The following is an 18,985-nucleotide window of genomic DNA, read 5'->3' as shown; positions in this document are numbered from 1 at the left end:
GGCCGTCCAGCTGCCTGCAAGCCTCGGGAGCACCTGCGCCCTCCCGCCCGGTCACGTGGCCACCGGCGGCCGGACGACGCGCGCACGCGCGAAGAAATCCAAGGAGTCTCGCGAGATGACGGGATTTTATTGGTCGCTGGCTCCTCGGCGCTGCGAGGAGCTTGAGAGGCGGGGTGGCGGCTGTGTGGTCTTCCTGCCCCCCTCACCGCCCGGGGTTGGTGGTGACCTCGCCCTCGGGCCTCCCCCCGCTCCCCCTCCCGTCCAGTCCACTGCCTTCTGGAAGCCTGAAGTCCCCCCTCACCCCGACTCCTCCGCTGTGCTGTGTGCCCGGCCGAGGGCCACTTACCACACCAGGTAGATTTTACTGGGCCTCCTGGGGCCGGGCAGGCACAGCACAGGGGTCTCCGCCGGGGCGGGGCGGGAGACGGGGAAGTAGCACAGGGTGGCCGGGGACTCGGGCACGGGCCCCGGGGACTCAGAGGAGGGGCTCATGAAGGAGGGGAAGGGCACCAGGGGCAGCTGTGGGCGGGGGGCCGGGGCCCCCGGGGAGGCAGGTGGCACGAGTGGCAGGAGGAGGCAGCAGTAATTGGTATTGGGCTGCGGGACGGGGGAGAAAGAAAAGACGGAGCAGTAAGGGGAATATTCAACACAGAACAGAGGGTGCTCGCTGCTGTCACCTGCACAAAAGAAAAAGAGCAGTCAGGAGGCAGCACTCACGGTGGGAAAGGACAATCTTAAAAAAACAAAACAAAACAAAACAAAAAAACCGTGAATGAATCAGAACTCAAAAAGTGTTCTTCGGGGGTCACATGCCCAGGTGCCATAGGGGCAGGCGGACTTGGATCTCAGAGTCACTTAGGAGTTAACTGAGGGACATGGCCTCATCATCACACCCTTTTCCAGCCTGGAGTCTCTGGTCTCCCTGCCAGACACAAGAAGGTTCTTCCCCCACTAAGTTCCTGCGTAGAGGCTCTGGGTCCCTGCTTCTCTCCCACAGCCACCCACAGCCAGTCTAATTAGCTGTGGCGGCTGCAACATACGGTGGCTGGCAGGGCCTCACCTAGGTAAGGCTCTCCCCCACCAGTCCTCCAGCTGCCTGCAGGAGGAGGTGGCGGTCATGCCCTACTCTGGCCTTTCTGCTGCAGAGAGGAGGCTTGGGAAAAAGAAAGAAGCAGAGAGATCCTGGTGGGATCGTGGAAAGGGAGAGAAGGACCAAGGGGGAAAGAAGCAGGTGGACGAGGGAGGCGTCCAAGTGAAGTTAATGATTTGCTTGCTAACCTCACACTTAATCTGCCAACCTTGCTGTAGGCAGAGTATGGGCACCTAATGGAGTCACGATCCAGAGAGACCCCCTCATGCGTGACAGATCTCTCAGCGCTGCCGCTAACCAGGTGGGTCACCTTGGATCAACTGCTTACCTTCTCGAAACCTGTTTCCTCATCTGCAGAATGAGACAGGTGTTTTCCCTAGCCTTGCTCCTCCAAGGGCAGTCCTTTGACCACCAGCCTGGATGTCCTCCTGGGAACTTCTTAGACACACAGAATCTTGGCCCACCCCAATCTACTGAATCAGAACCTGCAGCTTATCAGGTTCCCCAGGTATCTCTCAACTTTAAAATTCTAGAAGGAAGGCTCTCAGACAGATGTCCAAACCTCTGATGACAATCACTTGTAGTGTTTATTAAAGACGTGGTTTTGTAGGCGGCTTTATTGGAGAATCTGATGCTCTGGGTCAGGAATGGGACCCAGGAATGTGTGTTTTAATCAAGTACCTTCCTGGTGATTCTTATCATAGACATTTGGGAAAGACTGCAACTGAAATCGGTTCCAGTTCTAAAATGCCATCATTTGAACCATCCAGATGGAAACAATTACTAACAGTATAATGGAGGGTAGTGTCTCAGTCCTTATTTACTTGTATCTGCTCCTTCACTTCTAAATGCCTCTGTAGGCTCCTGGAGTGGCTCCTACTTCTCACATCCTTTCTCTGGTTGTCTTGTCCTTCTGTCCTGTCCTCACATTATTTCTGTTTGCTCCATGTACTCTCACAGGGAAGACACTCTTCAGCCCCCTTGTGCTCCAGGCCTTTGGATTCCTGCTGGCGGCTAGGATCTCTCTGCTGAGCCACAGACCTGCATCCTCAGGTGCTTGCTGGCATTTCCTTCTGGCCAGATTGCCTGCCCCTCCAGACAACACCAACAGGATGGGCCCAACTCTCTTCTTGCTTTCTCAGCCTTGGCAAAGGCAACCTCCACTGGCCTAGTTTTCTGGTCAGAACTCCAGCTTCTCTTTGGTTCTTCCTTTTAAGATTTTATTTATTCATGAGAGACACAGAGGCAGAGACATAAGCAGAGGGAGAAGTGGGCTCCTAGCCGGTAGCCCAATGCAGAACCTGATCTTTGGACCCTGGGATTATGGCCTGAACCAAAAGCAGATGCTCAGCTGCTGAGCAACCCGGGTGTTCCAACTTTGGTTCTTCCTTTTTCCTTATCCTCACACCCAAAAGTCACCAAGTTCTACCAGTTCTCCTACCATGTTCTTCCTTGAACATCCTTTAAGCCTAGCTCTTTCCCCATCCTCTCTGCTTTTACTCCAGGTCCAGCCCTCGTTTCTCTCTGGTTGTACCACACCTACACTTTGTCTGGTGTCTCAGTCTGACAGATCAGGCTTCCTTCATTCTCCACCAGCCCCTCTCCATGCTACAGTCCGCTTTTAAAAATGCCAGTTGGATGGCATCGCTTCCCACTTGGATCCCCTCCCTGGCTGCTGCTCCAGTGCCTTCTGCTTGACATGCAAGGCCCTTGGGGTCCTTGCCTACCTATAGGATGTTAGCTTTATACTCTACACTTCCTAATTTGTAGGCTGACCCTAAAGCAGAGCTTCTCAAACTCAAATGTTCATACAGATATCCCAGAGAGCTTATTAAAGGCAAATTCTGGTTCAGTAAGTCTGAAATGGGACCTGAGGTTCTGCATTTCTAATCAGCTCTCAGGGGATGTCTCTGCTCTAGTCTAGGGATGCTTCAGGCCCAAAGCCCTAGACTACTTGTGGTTCCTTGGCTGTGTCTGTCTTTCTGCCTCTTGTCTCTCTCCTCCATGCCTTTGCATACTCCATACCTCCTATGGGGCACCTCATTCTTGCCTTCCCCACCTGGCTACATTTCCTGTCATTTAGGAATTTTAACCCCACTTGTCCCTGCCCACAAGCTCATAGAACTTTCCTGTGTAGGGACATGATGGTATCCTGCCCTTCCACTAAGCTGTGAGCCCCTGTAGGGCAGGTTTTGTTTGTTTTATTATTTCTGTGTGCCCAGCACCCATGTAGTGCCTGGCAGGTAATTATGCATTAAGCAAAATGCTAAAGTGCAGAATGAATGGGTGATGGATGAGGAAATTAATGTGTCTTGGTATCTTCCTCCTTGGGATAGCAGGGCCGATTGGATGGCTTTGCTAACATCTCAGAGGTACCAGGTAAGTGGATGACCTCATTGCAAAACAAATAGTTAAATGTTTAAGTTTATTTACTTATGTGATCTCTACACCTAATGTGGGGCTTGAATACTCAACCCCAAGATCAAGAGTTGCTTGCTCTTCTGACTGAGCCAGCCAGGCACCCCTGAAATTTTTTATAATAAAGTTATAAGCTCTCTTACATCTCAAATTAAGATGATTTTGGTTGAGCAGCTTATAAAAAGATGCCAACCCTGGAGGAGCAGTTGGTGGTGGGAGTAGGCTTCAAAAGTAAAGGGAGGATTGGGGACTGACCTTTACCTAAGGCCTAAGCTCTTCCCTAAGATGTTAATCCTCCTGTTTACCTGGTGAGGTAGGTAATAACTCGATTTTACTGATGAGGAAACAGAGTTTAGAGAATTTGCCAGCTCACATTTATAGGACTATAAAGTGGTAGACCAGGAGGATTCTGTGCCAGGACTTCAAATTCTGGACTCTGTGACATCCCTAAGCCCTACTGTCTTGGAAGCATTATCATAAACAATTATGAATTGATTCTGTATATAAAAGCAGGAGCATTCACTTAGGTTGGTTGTTTTCTATCTTGGGCAGATGGCCTGGAAAGTTGTTGGACACCAACAACTGCCTGGAAATTCATTAATCTTGGTCTTTTGAGAAAATCTTCAGGATTTATTTGCAAGGTAAGTTATGAAGATTTGGGATTTGCCTCAAATTTCTCTTCCAAGCTGCCCTTCAAATATTTCCCAACTCAAAAGAGACCACAGTTAATGTTAGATGTTTATCTTTTTAAATATGAATTCACTGTTCTTTCTTAGCTTTACAAGAATACGTCTTCACGATAAGCCATTATTAAGCTGAATAGGTTTTGCTACTCCCACAAATGTGAATCTGGTAATGACTAACACTGAACTCAGTAATAAGTGAGGATAATTTCAGAATGCTTGGCTTTGTTTTAAAGGGCAAGGTTTTGGAAGCAGGCTCCAGGACTCCATCCAGATCCATTTTCCTGGCACCTAACTTGAAGACAGTGCCCAAGCTCTAGGTGACAGGAGAGGGCACACTCATTTCCCGTGTGCCTGGCATTGAGGCAGGCACTGCGGGACTCACGCGCCAGAACCCCACAGCACAATGGCCTTTGGATGCCTCTACGTGTCCTGGAAAGGAGAGGTAACTTCTTTACAACTCAGGCGAGGGCTGGGCGGGGTCTTGGTTGTAGACAGGAGTCCAGGAGTTGGAGGCCACAGTTGCTGTCTGTGTTTCTCTTTCCCCCAGCATTTGCTGGGCCTGCAGACTGCTCTGCTTTTCACAAATCCATACCAAATTCTGAAGTAAGAATATGTAACTCTGCTAGGCTTCTATCCCACCCTGTATCAGTGTTCACCTTGATCATGAAATGGGATTTCTGAATCCATTGCACATCAGACGCAGCTGGGTCTTGACTCACTGCCTGAATTTTCCATGTCTTTTTGGAGATAAAGCAAATCTCTGGCTTGGTGAATGCTTTCTGATTATTCATTTTTTTCCCTTTTGTGTTTTGCTTTGGAAATTCAGGGTGTAGTAAAAGCATCTGTACCTGCATTTATATCAGGATTTTTAAAGTATAACTCTGATTTTTGGTAAAGAGAAAAAAAGGATTGTGGGGAGGAGGACCACATTAAGGCAAAGAAAACAAGGTTTTCTAGTTCATTCTCTTAAATACAGTTCTCACGTCCTAGAGATCCTAATGCTGTAATTTACCAAGTGCTTATGGTATGGGGCACCATTCTAATGGCTGAGCATACGTTTTATCATTGAATCTTTACAGCAATCCCAGCAGGTAGGATCCATTTTGACGCCCCCCCCCCCCCCCCCCCCGCCCAACCCACTTTACAGATGAGGAAGCTGAGCACAGAGAAGTCACTTGTCCAAAGGCCACACAGTAAATAAGAAACAAGGCCAGATGCTAATCTACACATTTTGACTCCAAAGCACTTGCCTGACACCCCATGGAGGGAGATAGCATGGAGAATCACAAGCCAACTCACTTAGCAACAGTTTCATGGAATATATGAACTTAATTTAAAATGTGTGAATTCCTTCTAATACAGTGTGAAGACCAATGAAAATCTGACAGTTATAGATCTATTTGTAGAGGGTACCACTGGTTCCTAGGTTGTAAATAGCCTTCTTAGGGGCTCTAGATGGTAGTTCACATGGATATAAGGAAAAACTCCTGTATAGAATGGGTTATCATTACATAGATCTGCACGTAAGGCAGGCTGCATTTCCTGGCTATATTATTGTATTCAGGAAAAGTCTAGCATAGCTCATTGGGGAAGGGTAGCCTATTACACAGATGTTTCAAAGGGATTTCACTGGGTTTGATGCTTCGTTTCTGCATAGAGTCCCAGTTCTGAAATGGGAAGAAGTTTTGGCGATTCATTGCCAACTTTGGATCATTCTCAAAAAGCTTTAGGAAAATATTTCTCTACAGAGGTGAAGAAAAGCAGGAAACTCTGAATTTACCCAGTGAATTGGATCAACATGTACAGATAATTTAGGCCCCAAGTCCTCTTTTTCTCCAATAGCAGGGTATTTGTTTGATTCTTCTGAGTTGCTAGTGCCACTCAACTAGACTTTTCCTGAAAAGACTCGGCTTAAATTCTCACCATGTCTCTGGGCTCTCATTTCACTGTGCTAATTAAGGAACTCTGAGGGTGCATCTACACATGTAAAATGAGTGGATCTTAACACACCAACGCTTTGCTTTTAGCCAACTTGATGAACGCAATTTGCTGCACAACTGCTTCGGCTTCCGTAGCAACTGGCATCAATCATCAGGACTGCTGTCCTCGCTGGACAGCCAGAGCCCAGTTCAGCTCCCGCCTGCATGGATCTTGGACATGGTCTAGGGTCATAATAGGATGATAAAGCTGGTGCTTTTTAAAAGCTTTTACTATAAGTAACATCCCTCATTTGATGAAATAGATATATTTCTGCCAACTTGGCTCTCTTGCCTAAACCTTGGTGTTTTCCAGGCTAGTAATTCTTCAAACGTGATGTTTTATAGAATGTAAAGTGAGTTAATTCTTCCTTTTGTCAGTGTTGTAAGTTCCATATGGAGTTTGCTCAGTCAGAAAAGCATCTGTATTAATCACACAGACCAAAATTATCTAGTGGACCTAAACTGTACATTTTAATGATTATTCTCCACAGATGACAAAGCAGCCCATTTGAATAGCTACCCAGTTTTAGTAAGAAGGCTAGGAATTATATCAAGTGAATGGAATTGCATTATTTAAGCTTAAATTCATTTTTTTCCTATTAAAAACATCCCCAATTCAATAAATTACAACACGTATTTTGAAATATTTGGGGAATGATCTTATCTGCTCTACTTCCATTCTTAAACAGCTGAATTAAAAACATTCTTCCTACTAAGTCTTCAAAATGAGAAATTGTTAACTATTGATGATACTTTCCCTTGATTAAATAAGGAAATAGAATTCAGGCTTTGCTTGGAAGGACATCATTTCAGAAGCCAATTTGTTTTTTTTTTAACTTCATTAAAGCAACAAAATGTGGGTGGTTAATCTGAGGGAAAGCTGCCATTTTCTAAAAATGCATTAAGACTTAACTGGACGGGTGGTTGCATGACAAGAGCTATTTAGGATTAGAAAGTAGTTGTGATTTGTATTTAAATGAATTGCACACTATTTACAAATTCTTCAGCAGTTAATTTGGATCATTTCCATTCTACTGCAAGCAGAAAGCAGACCTTTCTGCCTAGTTACCCTAACTTCGAAGTCTGTTCCTAGAGGAATCAAGTTTGTCCTCCATATGTTGGCTTTGATGGGGATGAGCCCGAGGGACTCCATGCTTTCACTTGAATTTATCCTCTTTCTGGATACTATTAAATCACTTCTGCCTCAAGCGGAGGACTGATCTCCGCTTCAAAGGCTGCTAAAGAGTGAGTTATTTACCAAATTGCACAAAAGGGAGGATTTATCAAGCCCTTTTTCTCCCAGAGAGGACAACCTCAGAACCAGAGGACTTTATTACTCTTTCTTGGCTACAAATTATGGCATTCAGATGCTTTTGAAAGCAGCTCTTCATGCTCTTGCTTGAGTCATAAAATTTGATACCTGGGGCCAAATGCCTTTATCCACCCCTCACTCCTCCCCACCAGAGGGTGAAGAAGATGAAAAAAGTGCCAATTCCAGGCAAGTGCCACACAAAAACCAATGATTGGGCAGGAAATGTGGGCAGTGGGAACACTTACTCTACATAATTCACACCTCCTTGACCTGCTATTCTACCCTGGAATGAATTTTACCATTTGCATAAGATCACTGGACCCTCCAAAACCTGAATTTACCATTTGGAGGACATTAGGAATAACCAATACCACCAATCTGACTGACTGTTGTCATTACCTATAATACTGGGATTTTAGATTTTGTGAATTTCAGTAAGTCAAGTCAGCCACTCACCTGAAGAGGGTTTGCTGGGGCCTGCTTTCTCCAGTTTCCTTGGAGTCATGGTACTTTTATGTTTCTGTTTGACTGATGTTTGGTCAATTGCTGGAAGTCTGGAATCACACTGAGCTGCAGAACTCTTGGTAGATGGTCTTGGTTCGGCTAGAGGATCCTCCTCAGCAGAACTCTACCAAAAATGAAAGGTGTCAGTATCAGTGGCCAAGTGGGTCATCTTTGCTATGCAGAGGAGAGAAGAGCTGAATGCATGGCCTCCTTTAGCGCTAACACTGGAGCATCCTGTCATGCTTAATATGCCTTTTTACCAGTGAGATTTTGATGGACTGTATCAATTTAGAAGTACCAGTTAGAAATAATAGCAAAGTTAATGAGTCTGTTTTGTAGAACATAAAAAGAAGGCACTTCTGTGAGTCTATCATGTAGAACATTATGGCAAGAATGCATTTCTGACCCTTATGTAAACCCAAACAGCTCATGTTAAAGGCTACATAAGAAAGCAGAGGAAGCAATCAATGCCCTTAAACTTCTTGTTTTTGTTATTTTTGTTTTGTTTGTTTTAAAGATTTTATTTATTCATAAGAGAGAGAGAGACAGAGACATATGCAGAGGAAGAAGCAGGCTCCCCACAAGGAGCCCGATGTGGGACTTGATCCCGGATCCCAGGATCAGGACCTGAGCTGAAGGCAGATGCTCAACCGCTGAGCCATCCAGGTGTCCCTGATTTTGTTATTTGAACTGCTGGTTGGGTGAGGAAAAATATTCCTTATGGTAATCATATACCTGACAATGAAAAGGAAATTTTTCTAAAAGATTTATTTATTCATGAGAGACACAGAGAGAGAGAGAAGCAAAGACACAGGCAGAGGGAGAAGCAGGCTTTTCGCAGGAGCCTGATGCAGGACTTGACCCTGGATTACGACCCAAGCTGAAGGCAGCCGCCCAACCACTGAGCCACCCAGGCATCCCTGAAAAGGAAATTTAGATAGTGTATTGGGGCTGAAAAGATTGAACCTCAGTTTAATATTCTGAATTACTGGGTGCAACCTATGACAGACCAATCTTTTTAAAAGTCTCCTACTTGTCAGTCTTCTATAAAGAAGTCAGTATAGGGATCCCTGGGTGGTGCAGCGGTTTGGCACTTGCCTTTGGCCCGGGGCGCGGTCCTGGAGACCCGGGATTGAGTCCCGCGTCGGGCTCCCTGTATGGAGTCTGCTTCTCCCTCTGCCTCTCTCTCTCTCTCTCTCTCTCTGTGTGTGTGTGACTATCATGAATAAATAAATAAAATTAAAAAAAAAAGAAGTCAGTATAAATCTATGCACAGCCAAATCATGATTCCTGCAGTGTCAGAGTATCTCAGGACAGCTTTTCCAACACAACAGAAATTATCCAGGCATTCAGTAGTTATATACTTTGCCACAACTACATCCACCAGAGAAATAACAAAAGCAGTGTAAATGGCTATGGAAAACCTGATCATGAGGAGGGAGTTAAGTCATACATTATGATTTTTTTTTTAGTTTTTTTTTTTTTAGAAGATTTTTATATTTTAAGGGATAGGGGCAGAGGAGGAACGAAAGAATCCTCAAGCAGACTCCTCACTGAGACCCAGGCTGGGTTTGATCCCAAGACACAGAGGTGGTAACCTGAGCTGAAACCAGGAGCCAGACACTCAACCAACTGAGCCACCTATGGTGCCCCCCTGCCTTACAGTTTTAGGTCCTGGTGGTATGATTTGTGATACACCCTGGAACAAAACCCCAAGGTTCCACCCCTCCCTCCCAGGGGAAGGATCACTCAGTTCTTCTTCAGGCACATTAGTCTAGTATTAGAAAGTCCTCTGAAGATGCAGTCTTTTGGAGACAAAGTGCTACATTAATGCCCCTCCTCCCCTTCCAACTGTGGCAATTTGTATTGATCTCGCTCATCGTTCTTGCTGACAGTTGTGGCATTTTCATTTCAAGGCTCCTGACTCGGGGAAAATACTCTGAGTAGCTTTGAATTATTGGGTGCAACATTAAGACAAACAATTGTAAAAAGTCCCCTACTTGTCAGTCTTCTCCAAAGAAGTCTGTATAAATTTGCAGGTGGACAGATCATTATCCTTTAAGATTATAAGTCATGTTTTGTAATTTAGAGTCTGGATACAGTCTTCAAACAAATAATTATTGTTTCTCTCTGTCATTTTAGAAAACAAATCAGATAAAGAGACAGGGAAAAAGAAAGAACTTAATGAATTGGTTCTCCATTTTCCTTTTTGATTCTGGAATTTAATAGAAATCCTTGAAAATGATTGTGACATGTCAAAGATGAAGTATTAAGTCATTTCTGAGCAAGATACAGGCTGTTTTCAGAGAAGGTAATGTGGGCAAATTTTAATTATGATGCCTAAGACTGTCACAGTCAAGAAGAGCATCAGTGAACATGTGATGGAATTTCCTCCACACACTGCCCAGCACAAATACCTGACATTAGTGGGTAGAGAAGCCTGCTCATACAGGCTCATACAGCCTGTTATTCAGCCCTTTATTTCTAACCAATGCAAAGGCAAGAAAGCTGTTCTGGGCTAAGACTACCAATATCTGCAGTGACAGTGTCAGGAACAATAATAGTGTTCACCATTACTGGTGGGTCTGTTACCTTCAGCCAGGGCTGGATTTTTTGCTTGCCCCAAGCAGTGGTGAACTGGGAGGAGTGAGTTGGTGACAAGATTTTTTTTATTGGGTGGGTGTTAAGCCATATTTATCCTTCCTTCACCCACTCATTATACTTCAAGCCTTTAATAACATGAAAGGTGAAAGAAAGTTTGGCCTTCTAGACAGTGCCTATTACATATGGAATTGTGCACCTGCATTCTGAGTACATCCTTTTCTGGTTACTGGTTCCATCAAACTTATTTCTGGTTGGTAATCATTCCAGAGAGTCCAGAAGTTGTAGCTGAAAGAGGGTTTTGTGTCAGCAGGAAACTAAAGTCACAATGGCAGGAACTGTAATACTTATGAATGTGCTTGTTTCATTGAGTCATTGTAAGCAAATCATTTCAACTTTTTGTGCCTTTATTCATGCCCTCTTATGTTCTCTGTCATTCTTATTTATCTTCTCTTATCAAAACCTATCATACTATGCAGGGAGGATGATCCTTGATGGGACAAGTCAGAGTAACTCATTCTGGCACTAAAGTGTAGTATTTAAGACTTCTTTTTTTTTTTTTTTTTTTAAGAGTTTATTTATTCATGAGAGACACAGCGAGAGGCAGAGACACAGGCAGAGAGAGAAGCAGGCTCCATGCTGGGAGCCCGATGTGGGACTTGATCCCAGTACTCCAGGATCACGCCCTGGGCCAAAGGCAGGTGCTCAACCACTAAGCCACCCAGGCGTCCCTATTTAAGACTTCCTAGGAGGGAATCCTGGCCCTTTCAGAGTTGTTGTGTGACATAGGGTTAGTTTTATTTATTTATTTATTTATTTATTTTATATATTTTTTTATTGGAGTTTGATTTGCCAACATATAGTATAACACCCAGTGCTCATCCTGTCAAGTGCCCCCCCTCAGTGCCCATCACCCAGTCACCCCGTTGCCCTGCCCACCTCCCCTTCCACTACTCCTTGTTCATTTCCCAGAGTTAGGAGTCTCTCATGGTTTGTCACCCTCTCTGATATTTTAGGGTAAGTTTTAGTTCATCTCTCTGCATCTCAGGTTTTTTCATCAATGAACAATAGTGGTCTACCTTTTGGTGATTCTGTGAGGATTAAATGAGTTAAGATGTGTTGGTAGCACTCAGAACAATGCCAGGCATGCAGTGCCATACAAGCATTGGCCTTTCAATTAGTTGTTCATTCATGTTCAGCCATTAAATTAACCAGCTAACTACTGAATATTAACTACCTATTGTTGAAAGCAAAAACCAAAATTCCAAATGAAAACTTTTATTGGATTTTCACCTCATCTGAAAAAATGTGAATAGAAAGGTGGATTAGTTCCTACATTGGAATCTTGGTTTCTTTCAAAAACTATATCATTTATGATCATCTTGTAAGTAGTTGGAATTTATCTAGTCTTAAGAAAAGATGGTACGATTTCTTTTTTGAGCAGTAAAGCTCTGACAGAAAATATTTAGCAATGTTTAGAGATTATCAAACAGTAATTAAATTATTTTGATTTGAAGTTGATTTTTAAAACTGTCTTTTCCTCTTGTAATTTTGAACAGTAATTACAATTTTCATTTCTTCCCCCATATGTTCCTAAGTTGAAATGTCACATGGAGGTGGAGGCAACAGCACATTGCTATTCCTTTGAGGGAAGAAAACCAGCTCTTTCAAAATCAAAGTCTAAAGCATTAAAAAAAAAAAAAAAAAAAAAAAAAAACTAGAAAAAACTTGAAAAAAAATCGAGTTACATGACACATGTGAGTATTCTAAGTTCTCTATTTGTAATTTGCTGAGAAAGTCCTAATAAAGCCATGTGAACTAAAACAAGTTATTATCAAAATTGACATTTTCTAGAGTGTTATTTGTACTTAACATTTTCCAAAAATCCCCTACTTGCTCTTCTGGCATTATAGAGATATATTATTGTATATATTATATATACATATATATACAATATAGTCTCTCTCTATATAGATAGATAGATAGATAGATAGATAGATAGATAGATAGATAGATAGATAGATATATCTCCCAGGTCTGGGCTCTCTCAGAAGTTCAGAGAAAGAGTCAAACAAGGAAGAGAAGGAACTTCTGTCAGGGAATGCAGTGACACTGGAGTAACAGCTCAGTCACACTATAATGGTTCTAGTTAGGCCTTGAAGATGGTGACCCAAGGGATGGAAATGGAATGCATTTCCTCAGGGGTATGAAAATGATGAGTTTTTTTTTTTTTTTTTTTTTTTTACCTGGGACCTAACAATGTTGAGTCTGGAATGGCAAGATGACAGTGAACAAAGATGAGCAGAAGAGCAAGGAGACTAAAGCAGTTAAGAGACAGACAAAACCAACTTTTCTCCAGCTCTTGCCTCATGGCTCATTTCTGAGACCCAAGGAACAGGTTCTCAACTGGTATACCACTTCCCTCCCTCCACTACCGTGTGCTACTGAATTCTGATAGATGGAGAGACTAAACCCATTTTGCCACGTCATGTGGTGGAAAGCTGGGCTAAGAAGATCTTATGACACAGTGTAGACCAGGATACAACCTGCTGGAAATAAGAGGGAAGAGGCAAAGTGTAGTGTCAGCTGGTGCCAGAGAAAGACCACGTGTTTATGACATTTGAAATGGATGTGTTTTCATGAGAGTATGAAAAACAACGATCAAGATGGTGATTCTCGACATTCAAACAGTAACAACATGGGAAGGGTGACCAAGGGACTATGGGTGCAAATGTGTACCTTCAAACCTCCAAAGTCCACATTCACATTATGCGTCAAACACAAAAACAGAGAATTTGAGGGTAGCTTCTATAAATAGCGTTCTGGCTAGTATGGGCCCCTTTGTGTATTCAAGAACCATAAAGTCCTGCCCATGTTTAGGACAGTTTTGAGATTATTGGAATTATAAACTTCAACAACAATAAAGAACAGGGATCAGTAACCTTTTTTTGGGTTTTGGTTGTTGTTTTGTTTTGTTTTTGACTCCGGTACCGCCTGCCAGATTGAGATTGCTGCTTAACCCCATTTGTATCTCCTACCTGAAGATATGGCTGCCAGATGGGGCTGGGCAAGAGCAGGATTAGCAATAAACCCTTGCTCTCCATTTTGCCATAAGATGCTTTTTGGAGTCAGGTGGTCTGCCACGTGTATAAATATCACCCACACCTGTCTGTACCATTGACTTTGATAAAGAGCCCCACCACCACTACCACCTGCCACTGTCTGTGATACTCATGCTAGCAAGTTGGAATGACTCAGCCTAAGACACTGATCTGAAAGCAGTAGTGGCCTTGATTAAATTAATGTCTGATAGGACAGCCTGAGTGGCTCGGTGGTTTAGTGTCGACTTCAGTCTAGGGCATGATCTTGGGGACCTGGGATCAGGTACCATGTCGGGCTCCCTGTGTGGAGCCTGCTTCTCCCTCTGCCTGTGTCTCTGCACCTCTCTCAATCTGTGTCTCTCATGAATAAATAAATTTTAAAAATCTTTAAAAAAAATTAATGTCTGATGACCATTGGGTCTGCTCCCTGAAGAAGGGGCATGTGAGACTGTAGAATTGGCTTTGTACTTTCCATCTCACTACGGAATGGCCTCTGGGTGAAACTCAGAGCTGCAAGCTACTAAAATAGCAAACATGACAGATTTCTTGACACTTGTAGGTATTATAATGCAAATTGATCCCTTGTGTGTTGTAGAAATCACTGTCAGTTTACACACATGTGGCAACACATTTTCATGCTTTTGGAAACAGTGTGTATGGTATTCTTTGGGATAGAGTTCGGTGTGGTAAGCAGTGGGTAAGGAAGTGATATGTGACCAGAAAATGTTGAATTTTAAAAATTTGAATACTACAGTGTAGTGTTTAGTAGCACATTGAGACTGTTCTCAGTTGGGTATTGCTCAGGTATAATGTGGCTACAATATATTTCTCCTCCATTTTTTTTTTATGATAGGCACACAGTGAGAGAGAGAGAGAGAGGCAGAGACATAGGCGGAGGGAGAAGCAGGCTCCATGCACCGGGATTCGATCCCGGATCTCCAGGATCACGCCCTGGGCCAAAGGCAGGCACTAAACCACTGCGCCACCCAGGGATCCCTCTCCTCCATTCTTTATTTGAATTCATATTCCTCTTTTAGTTGAGAGGAGCATCTGAGGAATATGAAAGATTTGGCCATCAAATGGAGATCACCTACCTACAAAAATACCTCCTACTCAAAATAAGGTGTCATAAAATGTGAGAATTAATTGAGAAGTATCATTTGCAAACCACTATGTCTTCAACCCCATGCTAGGCACCACGAAGACATCTAAAGACACAAAGCTTGCAATGGGAGAGATCAGATTATATCATACTAGCAAAACATAAAACAACATTTAAGCGATAAACGGCTGGCACCAGTTCTGAATTCCACAGAAAAAGATGTGAAGTCAAGGCAGGGCTCATGAGGAGGTGGTGGATTCTGGAACCTGAAGGATGAGTAGTAACCGCTTAGGCTAGAGGCAGCACAGGAGCCAGGGTATGGATGGAGTAACAGGTAGGACATGATTCTCAGACAGCAGGGCAAGGGGCCAAAGCAAAGTGTGTAGGAGGAGGGAGGAGAAAAAAAGCTGGATAGCAAGGTGGGATCATATGGTGGGGAAGGGGCTCTGAGATTCAAGCAAACGATTGAGAGTCAGTGTGGCAGAGACTGGGGTCTGAGTAGAAAACTGCTTACATGGTATTTAAGATTAGCATGTATGTTTGTTTCAGAGTGGGAAATAAAGCATCCTGCAGATTTGCCAGTGAAATAATCTTTTTTGGAGTTTCAGTGGCTTATTTTTATAAAGTGTAATTCTTCATTACAAAGAACATGCATGTTCATAATGGAAAAATAAAGACAAGTCTAAGAAAAAAATTAAAACATTCAAAACTCCACGAACCTTGAAATAAAAATTGCAAACTGCTTGGTCTATATACTTTAAGATTCCCTTTTAAAGGGAATTTGTGATGGAGGCTACTAGCTTCCCACCTCCATCTGTGATGGAGGCTACTAGCTTTCCACCGAAATCCCTTCTCAAGCAGTGAGTTGAAGCTGGATATGGCCGCCCACCTTGAAGGTTTCCATCTCCCCTGCCACTAGATGGGAACTCAGGAGGAAAATCAGCCAGCGGGAGTGGGAGTGATGTGTGCATTCTGCCTCAGTGCCTGGCTCAGCACTTCAACTTGAAAGGTAACAACTTCGAAAGTTGTACATTGAAGACAACTGAACCCAAGTCTGAAAGTCCCGGTGGAGGAGAGCTGCCTGCTGATCTGGTTCATCCAGCCTGAACTGTTACAGGTACAAGAATTAAACGACTGGACGGAGTCATCACGGTTTTGGTCCCGTTGTTAACATCAGCTGACATTACTCTAACACATATTTATGCATATCTATGAATATAATTCAGAAATAGAATTGTACCATATATACTGTTTCACTTAATGATACATTGCATCAACAGATCCCTATTTATAATTTTTCAATCTTACTTTGAAACACGTCAGATCTACCGAGTTGAAAGAATAGTACAGATTACACCCATTACTCTTTGTCAATTTGCATGTGTGTGCTCTCATGTGCACATTCTGTGTGTGTGTGTGTGTGTGTGTGTATATATATATGCTTTTCAAAGTTACTAGACTTGATGCTTCACCCCTAAGTACTTAAACATGCATCTTCTATCAAAATAGGCATTCTCCTAAAAAGTGACTATACCATTTATCTTACCTAAGAAAATGTAATAGTTTCCGTGACATTGTCTAATATGTAGAGCATATTTAAATTGTCCAAAAATGTCTTTAGCACTTTGTTTTGATCTATGAGCCAATCCCAGTACATGCATTGCATGCAATTTTTATGTCTTTGGTTTTCTGCCTTTTTGTTTTTGTCTTTGGTTTTCTGCCTTTTTGTTTTTTCATGTCTTTTACTGTTTTGAAGAGTCCCAGCCTCATAGGTCTTAAGTTCCAAATTTGATTGTTTCCTCATAATAAAATTCAGGTTAACCATTTTTGGTATGCATATTCTATACGTGTTGTGTCCTTCTTCATAACCTCACACCATCAGCACCTTACAATGCTATTTGGTAATGCTATTCAATTTCTAGGGAAAGGTGGTGAGCACCAGATTTCTTTCTTTCTTTTTTTTTTTTTTTTTTTTAAGATTTATTTATTCATGGGGGGAGGGCAGAGACACAGGCAGAGGGAGAAGCAGGTTCCCTGTAGGGAGCCTGATGCAGGACTTGATCCTGGATTCCAGGATCACGCCCTGAGCCAAAGGCAGACACTCAACCGCTGAGCCACCCAGGCATCCCACTACCACATTTCTTTAAAGTTACATCCTCCCCCAATGTAATTAGGTGATGATTCTTTGACATTGAATGATTCTTTGACATTGAATAGCCTACATAAGCAACATTTTATCCAGTGCTTTTAGTGTCTTTTGATGTCCTTTTCCTGATTTGATAATTATTCAGGAGTAGCAAGACTATGATTTTTCTAATTCTATCATTTTTTCTACAATTAATAGCTGGTATTCTTCTCTAAAGGAGAACTCCCCCTTCTCTTTTTATTTATGAATGTAATTTATTTGTTATCATTGTGGTCTCAAGGATATATTTTACTCAGTTACCTCATCACATTCTTTGATTCTCCAGTTGTCCCAAAAATGGTGAGTAGGTGAAGTTAACTTGACTTTAGTCTTTGAGCATTTCTTTGCTTTCTGGTACAATAAAAAAAATCATAGCTTCACCTTGTATTTTACCTATTTTAGAACTGGAATCCAAGAAGCTTTGTTCCTTTTAGTTAAAATGGTACTTAGGAATTAATATCTGCATGTGAGGTGTGTGCATTGCTAGTGTCATGACATTGTTCCTAAATCCTTTCAATAGAATTAAATTAGAAATATGTATTTAAAAAAAATCATGAGTTCACAGTGATATTTCTTTTTTTTAAAGATTTTATTTATTTATTCATGAGAGACACAGAGAGGGGGGGGGGGGCAGAGACACAGGCAGAGGGAGAAGCAGGCCGCACGCAGGGAGCCTGACATGGGAGTCGATCTGGGTCTCCAGGATCAGGCCCTGGGCCAAAGGTGGCGCTAAACCGCTGAGCCACCCAGGCTGCCCCTAATTAAAATGTAACACTATATGGAGCCTTCCCTTCCTTGAAAAAAATTATATTTGTATTTTACATTTAACATCTTTATTCCTTAATTATATTAATATTTTTGTGTTTTATTCTGTAATAAACATGAAATAATGTCAGAATTACAAAATAAATATTACTCTAGGAATAAACCCATTATATAGAGTTCATTCTTTCTTGGTAGTTCTCTTTGTCTATAGAATATACTCCTCAGGGCAGACCTGATTTTATTTTTTTATTTTATTTTTTTTCTATTTTTATTTATGATAGTCACAGAGAGAGAGAGAGAGGCAGAGACATAGGCAGAGGGAGAAGCAGGCTCCATGCACCGGGAGCCTGATGTGGGATTCGATCCCGGGTCTCCAGGATCGCGCCCTGGGCCAAAGGCAGGCGCCAAACCGCTGCGCCACCCAGGGATCCCCAGACCTGATTTTAATTGTAATTTTTCCAAATGACAAAAATTTAAAAAAAAGAAGAGTTGGAAAAGTTATGTAGAAACTAGCATTCTTATACACCTCTAGAAATGTAAATTGATACCAATATTCCCGGAAGACAATTTGGGAACAAAAAATTTTAAATCTTTGTAATGCTTTTAATCTACTAATATAAATTCCTACTTCAGGAAACTTGAGATAATTAAAGATATGCATAAATCTATAAGAATATTCATCATAGCACTATTATAGCAAAAAGCTGGAAGCAAAGTATATGGCCAGCAGAAAGAATTATGACAGATCCATCCAGTAATTGAGGAGTATATATATATATATATATATACTTTAAAGATCTTATTTATTTATTCATGAGAGACACACACAGAGAGAGAGGCAGAGAGACAGGCAGAGGGAGAAGCAGGCTCCATGCAGGGAGCCCGATGTGGGACTTGATCCCGGGTCTCCAGGATCAGGCCCTGGGCTGAAGGGTACGCTAAACTGTTGAGCCACCTGGGCTGCTCAGGAAATCTTTTTTTTTTTAAATGGAACAAGAAAAGGCAAAAATAATTTATGGGGAAAACACTCAGAATGGCAGCTAACTCTGAAAGGCACGTGCACAGGAATCAGTGAAAGGGGCATGAGTCTTCATGGGGTGAAGAAACCTTGATGGGGGTTTGGGTTACATGCACAGTTACATGCATTTGTCAAAGCTCATTAAATATTATTATTAAAATAATTTAAAAAACTATTACTATTAAAATTTGTATAATCACTGCAGGTAATTTCTGCCTCTAAAA

General features: G+C 42.5%; 1 protein-coding gene and 1 long non-coding RNA gene across 12 annotated transcripts in view; one reads left to right on the top strand and one right to left on the bottom strand.

The window, feature by feature from the left end:
- MARCHF10 (membrane associated ring-CH-type finger 10) overlaps positions 1-18,985 on the bottom strand; it is an 88,763-nt gene that overhangs the window by 39,644 nt on the left and 30,134 nt on the right. For 6 of the 7 annotated variants that reach the window (XM_038546941.1, XM_038546942.1, XM_038546943.1 and 3 more), the window contains exon 4: positions 7,942-8,113. In XM_038546941.1, the coding sequence (XP_038402869.1) occupies positions 7,942-8,113 (172 nt within the window). Of the gene's footprint in view, positions 1-117; positions 678-7,941; positions 8,114-18,985 lie in introns of those variants that run through there. The other variant, XM_038546947.1, reaches the window with a different exon arrangement.
- On the top strand, positions 123-16,734 carry LOC102156027. Of its 5 annotated transcripts, XR_005364312.1 has the most exons (6): positions 123-354; positions 1,309-1,391; positions 4,061-4,149; positions 4,428-4,636; positions 10,132-10,300; positions 12,189-12,329. It is a non-coding gene; the product is annotated as an uncharacterized LOC102156027 (long non-coding RNA). The 5 variants fall into 5 exon arrangements; XR_005364314.1 differs by lacking the exons at positions 10,132-10,300; positions 12,189-12,329 and adding an exon at positions 15,713-16,734 and having other exon boundaries at positions 125-354; XR_005364313.1 differs by lacking the exons at positions 10,132-10,300; positions 12,189-12,329 and adding an exon at positions 8,507-8,571 and having other exon boundaries at positions 125-354.

The sequence above is a fragment of the Canis lupus genome, chromosome 9 (genome assembly GCF_011100685.1).
Source record: "Canis lupus familiaris isolate Mischka breed German Shepherd chromosome 9, alternate assembly UU_Cfam_GSD_1.0, whole genome shotgun sequence".
Lineage (NCBI taxonomy): Eukaryota > Metazoa > Chordata > Mammalia > Carnivora > Canidae > Canis > Canis lupus.
This window is presented reverse-complemented; position numbering and strand designations above follow the sequence as displayed.